Source organism: Parus major, chromosome 1A (genome assembly GCF_001522545.3).
Source record: "Parus major isolate Abel chromosome 1A, Parus_major1.1, whole genome shotgun sequence".
Classification (NCBI taxonomy): domain Eukaryota; kingdom Metazoa; phylum Chordata; class Aves; order Passeriformes; family Paridae; genus Parus; species Parus major.
In genome coordinates this window covers 45,178,866-45,184,944 of record NC_031773.1, presented here as the reverse complement: position 1 = coordinate 45,184,944, position 6,079 = coordinate 45,178,866, and the positions used below count along the sequence as shown (strand labels likewise).

The 6,079-nt window shown below is 39.3% G+C and overlaps 1 protein-coding gene across 7 annotated transcripts in view; it reads right to left on the bottom strand.

Moving 5' to 3' along the window:
- Positions 1-1,578: 1,578 nt before the first annotated feature.
- Positions 1,579-6,079, bottom strand: part of ANO4 (anoctamin 4) — a 169,891-nt gene continuing 165,390 nt past the window's right edge. For all 7 annotated transcript variants that reach the window (XM_033514332.1, XM_033514334.1, XM_015627778.3 and 4 more), the window contains one exon: positions 1,579-5,172. In XM_033514332.1, the coding sequence (XP_033370223.1) occupies positions 4,981-5,172 (192 nt within the window). In that variant the 3' untranslated portion in view covers positions 1,579-4,980. The remainder of the gene's footprint in view (positions 5,173-6,079) is intronic.

Genomic DNA, 6,079 nt, shown 5'->3' with positions numbered 1-6,079 from the left:
TTAGGTCTTGTGTCCCTATATCTAAGATCTGAGTCAAACAATAGCATCCTGAATAAAGTCTTCTAGGATTCAGGACAGGAATATCTCTGTTTTGGGACTGAGTTACTCTGAGACAATTAGCTCATTGACTGAATCAGCTGGCTGTGCTTCTCATGTCTCAGAAGGTAAGTGCAGCTCATTTACTCTTGTGCTTTGTCTTCATGACCCAGAAGCAGATACTGCATTCTGTGCTATGGAATACTTCTTCAGCCTTGGAATATAATAATTCATACTTAGCAGATACTTTCAGCCCACATATCTGGAAGAGGGTAAGTACTGCTATCTCCACGCTGCTCAGCGCGCTGAAGTGGACTGGTGTGCCTCTGCATACCCATGCTTTGTGAGAGAGTAAACTGTAACACAGAACAGAAGCCTGCAGCAAGCCCTTGAGCTGTGTGCTTGCTGCTATGGCTACAGCCCTCCCAATCCAAATGCTGAATTCCCATAAGGATGTGCTTCTCCAGAGGGTGACTGGTCACTGCTGTGTGATACAGCATCAGCATGTCCTTTCTGCATCACTCTGCTGAAATTACTGTGCTGTAGTTGATGCTACCTTAGACTGTCTTAGATCATCTGTAACTTCTACCTGCTTTGTTCATGAAGACTGATCTTCCTGGTTATCATACTTAAAAAATGTAGTTTTCTCCTCCGAGCTTTGAATTCACTTAGTTGTTTAAAACAGAGGAAATGTGTAAATTACCATCTTACCTCACCTTTATTGCTGAAGTCACTATTTAAGCACTGAGCAGTCATTTAACCCAAATTATGGTTTGGAGTAAAGGTTTATATGAAGTGAAAGTATGGTATGAAGTGAAAGTGAAATATTTATTGGTCCACAATCATAACATCAAGATGGGTTTTCACTGGGAAGTATATCTTGCTGTAAGCAGTTTAGAGACAGACACCCTTACTCTTTGCAGGTGACCTCTGCAACTATCCCATTTCTTGCTATCTAACTGCCTGTGACTGCTGCAGAGCTATAAAGTAACTCTTTTGGCTTTATTTTTTTCTATATTCTTCTTAATTTGCTTCATTAATTAAAACAATTCACTGATTTTCAATAATATATTCTCTGGGAAGTCTACTGTCCTCTGCTAACTGAACGCTAAGCCAAGGCCTTCCTTGTCTGTGTAAAAGCAAGATAATTCTTGAACTCTCCACCATAGTCCTGCTCCCTGATCCTTCATCTCTCCCAGCTAAAAGCTCACCTGATTAAGAAATGTGGGATGCTCAAAACTCATTCATTTCACAGGAGTGGGAGCACTCCACAGTGTCCAAATTACAGGCAGCATCTCGCAGGGTCATGAAACAAAACAATTAGGAACCTGTTTAAATAAAAACACTAAAAAATTCCAGCCCTAAAAAAAACCCACAGCAGTAACAACATGTGACTCTGTGAATACACAACCACAGAGAGAAAACAGCAAAAGATTTTGTCTCTTTTTGGTCTGTATTTAAATTTTACTTCTATCTGACTGGTCAGTTTGCTTGCTGAACAAATAAGGTAAACAGGAAGAAACACATGAATTACAAGCAGTAAATATTTCATGTGCATAATTTATTTTTAAAGTTTATTACATCACATTATACAAGCATTAAACATGGCTTTATGTTGATGATTGTTTTTTAAAGTGTGAAAACTTGACATTCTTCTCCATAGAATTTTTCTATTTACAAATAAACAATCTCTCTATATACTTTATATATATATATATATATAATATATATGGTAAATAATGTAACTCCCCTCAGAAAGATTTAAAATAAAAAAGAACTGATTTGTAAACACGGTTTCTGTCATAGTATTTGGTGGCTTGAATGTAGACGATGTTCTAATCCTAGATTTTTCTTTTGTCAGAGTATCCAGGTTGTTCATTTACATTTTTATTCTAAGATCTGTAAAACCAGCATGGGACAGAATGCAAAAAACTTAACAAACGGGCTGAAAAACAGTCCCAATATACTTTTTTTCCCTTGGTTTTAAAAACTGGTGTGTAACTGCTCATGAAGTACATGCTGCTGTCAAGAATGGCCTACAGAGAGCAATTCTATGCTGATTGCAAGATGATTTCACAGTAAATCCTCTGTTGTGTGCTGTCCTGCTTGCTATATAAAATGTCTGTGCCATGCATTGAGGTTGCATTTCTTTCTCATTCCCTTGAAGGTAGTGCTCTTGTGGAGCTGGAATAAGTAAACAACATACAGGACTGTCACATGGAGATCTAAACAAAACCCATCATCAGATCAGGAAGAGAATGGCATAAATTAGTTCTCTAGAGACTATTAAAATTCTATTTATTATTATACTATTATTTATATTTTATTTTTCTAATCAAGAAAAAGGGGACATCTTTCCTGAGTGTTCTGCTATGTAGCTCTGAAGGACTCCAGGGAAATCTATTCATCAGACCAGCAGCAGAGAAACTTTGACAGGTTGACTGGTCAAGCTCTAGACAGAGATATACTCAGGGTCTGCCATGGAGGTCAGAGCCCCTTGCAGCATCATACTGAGCACAAGCTTGGCAAGCAGCCAACCTGTGGTGTCATTTAGAGCAGAGAAAGACACAACTTCCAGCAATGTGTTGTCAGGAAAATTCATCATAATGGAGCTATCTTGAAAACTACTCTCAAAAACAATTATTATCTATTGCATTTCTGCTGTGTGTTATTTGTTTTGGCACATTTTATTGCAGTGGTTTCTCTGGAGTGGAAATTAGTTTCTATTCTACTCTGTTTCAGTTCAGTTCTCAGAAGTTACTGAGACCTAAATTGACAAAGCAGCATCTTACTGCAGGGATTTGCAAAGGTCCATTTTGCTCATATGGGTGACACTGATTTTATGCATGGCTCATGTCTCACTTTACTACTTAGCAGTTTCTAAGCTCTGGTCATTTGTTGGCTTAGACATTAAACAGAGGGTATCCAAAATAATCCAGTTATTCATGAGAATTTGGTCTGAATATAATTTTGCCCAGAGATCCTGCCCCAAAGTCGCCAGGCTGCAACTGTAGGTGGTGGATGGTAAATACTAACCCATCTGGCATGTGTGTATTGGAGGTCAACATTGCCTGATCCCCACCCCTATTTACAGAGATAGAAACACTCCTATTTCCCACTGTCCCATGGGATGTGTCCACAGCTGCTGTAAGCAGAAGCAAAGATGAACAAGTTCACTTCCCCATTAATCAGGAATTTACCCCACAACTCCTAGTGGTGCTCCCCACTCAGTTTGGCACTGAGCCAACACAGAAAAGACTAATCCTAAAATTCCTTCAGTGCTCATGTTGTCTCATGGGACTTTCAGGCTTGGGTCAGGAACAGCTGATAAAAGGGAACTGCTGTGTCCTTTATCCTCTTCAGGTGGGATAGTGGGTTGCTACTGAAGGAGATTCCTTGTTTTTTTGTGTAGGCAGGCAGTGTCTACAGAGAGGAGGGTGCTCACATTTTCTTTCATCCCTCTCTTTACTCTAATTTGGTGATATTTGTCATGGTGCAAATAGTCCTGTGGCATGTGGAGCTTGAGGTATCCATCCATAGAAGCTTGCATTGTGTGATCTGTCCAGAAGGGCGAATTCTACTCCTTCTATCAAATTGCTTCCAGAATAACTTTTGGAAACAACTGATAGAAGAGCTTTCACAACACTCAGTATTTTGATTCATGTTGTCCATCCAACAGTTATGATGTCTTCAAAGCTACGAGTCCACTCTTTTGGGTTAATAGTCTGGAATTTTTTTAATTTCTTAATTAAATCAGAAATTTTAAATTTCTCAGTACGAAGGAATTTGCTAAAGGATATTGACAGTGGCTTATTTCACCCAAGTCTAATTTGCAGCCTGTGTAGAATTGCTCAGCATTAAGGATTTCAAGCTGTTTCATGTCTGTTGTTTTGGTTTTTCCCTCCACCCCTTCATAGGTAATGGAATGATGAATGCAGAAAGTGCTACAAGCGTAGATATTCTGGATGACGGTGTTTGATTCTGCTGACCTTGTTCATCTGTCTTTTTTTCTGTCTGTTTTACTTATGCAGACAGGTCTTTAAGACACCATCTGACATCTGTTATGTGTGTAAGTACACCCTAATTCCTGACTAGGCCTCAATGTGATCTGGCAACACAAATACATGGGCAGTCCTGGGCAAGATGCCCTAACCTGATTTGATTCCTTCAGACACCAGAGAGTCCTATAGCTGAAAAGGCACTGTTCAAATCTTTAACATATATTACCAACTTTTCACAGTGTCATTTCCAAATAAATGACCCTACAGCTAGATAACTCTGGCCATATTTAGATGCTCGGCTACCTGTCTGCACTGCACTTCTGATGCCTACATTTTTCAGCATTGTTAGAGCAGTTGATCAGACTCGTGATCATGCATTTCCTTCTAGATAATGCTTCATTGTTGTTGAGTAATGGAAATGGTCCACCTATGTGACCTTAACTGGTGGCAAATGCAAACTAACGCATTGGGTCCACTGTGGAAGAGAGCAACGCTGCCATGCACGTGCTGCAGGTGGTGGCCACACACACGGACAAACACTGCCACGTTGCCAAGGCGCAGTCACTGCTTGTGAAGTAGCAACTTCATGAGAGTGAGCCGTAAGATCACCAAGTTCTGTAAAGCACTGTAAGTTGGATAACTGCTTTGAAGTTCAGGGCCTCGAGTTTTAGTCAGGGCCTTGGAGCTTCCTGGCAAGAGTGCAGTGACTTAGTATTGGTCTGATGTGCTCATGTTGACATCAGCTCTGGAGAAGACTAAGCCTTGGAAACACCTCTAATTTCAAAAGGCTTATGACAAAATCCACCCTTTTGAACAGGGGCACACATGCGCGAAGTGCACACAGCATTACTGACTATTCCTTTCAGTGCACTTTCTGCTGTAGAAAACCAGGATTTTTTTATAAACAAGAGTTCTTCTTTTAAGCAGTTTCTTCCTCATCCTGTCATGGCCACTCATTGTGATAAGATTTTCCATTCTTTTTCCTTTCCTTCCGCTCTTTTTGCAGACGTTCTAGTTCAGCTTCATACATCATTTCCTGAATCAGATACTTTTCTCGCCTCATTCTATCTCTCAGATCTTTTGGAAGATCTGGAATTAAGTAGGAGATCAGATTCTTTATGCAAAAGACAAGGTGCTGTGAACACAAAAAAAGGAATGACAAATTTAAAACCTCAAGAAGAAAACAAGTACTTTTCATATCTTCTGAAAACCTTCTCTTTCCAATTTGCAGATAGATGCTGTGTTTTCCATTACTAAATTTTAAGAAAGCAAACCATGAAGTTTTTTCCCCCACAAAAACTCTAGCCAAAGTCAGTGGAGTATGGGTTACAGCAGGAATTATGAGCAGGTGGGTTCAAAAAAGGCTTCAAAACTGTTCTATGAGCTGTGTGTTCAAAGCCCAGAGGTCATGATTTGCTGTAAGGTTGTTTGGACAGAGCCTGGTATTAGTAGTGGTATTAGTTCCTGCTCGGCAGGAAGAGGAGGCTCACATGATGTAACACTTTCCTATTGCCATAAACACATGGAAATTTGAAGTAATGTATCTATACAAAAGTAGTAATGTATCTATATAAAATGAAATCTAAACATTTTTTCTTACACTGTGTCTCTTATCCAAAGATATATATTCCTGTTTAGCAAATACCACAATTAAATACAGGTTGACTGATCCTTTGGACTTTCTATTCTATGTGTGACACAGCTTAAGTTTGATGCCTGAGGGTTGCTTGAGTGTCCTTTTCTGTTTGAACAAAAATGCTGCTTGGACATTTACTCACTTCACTTGAAAGGAGGAACATATAAATGGAAAAGTCCTCAGAAAGGACATACATTCTAGATTGGGGAAATAAAGGTATTTCTTCTTCTTCTTCAAGCAGAACCCTTCAGAAAACCCTTCAGAAACCCTTCACTGAAAAGAGAATGTAAAATGCTTTTCCATGTATTCTTCCCTCACGATAAATATACTCACAATACTCTAATTGTTGGGGTTTGTTTGCCAAACCTAAAAAGAGAAAAAAAGCCTCTTCTGTGAGTTTAACCTG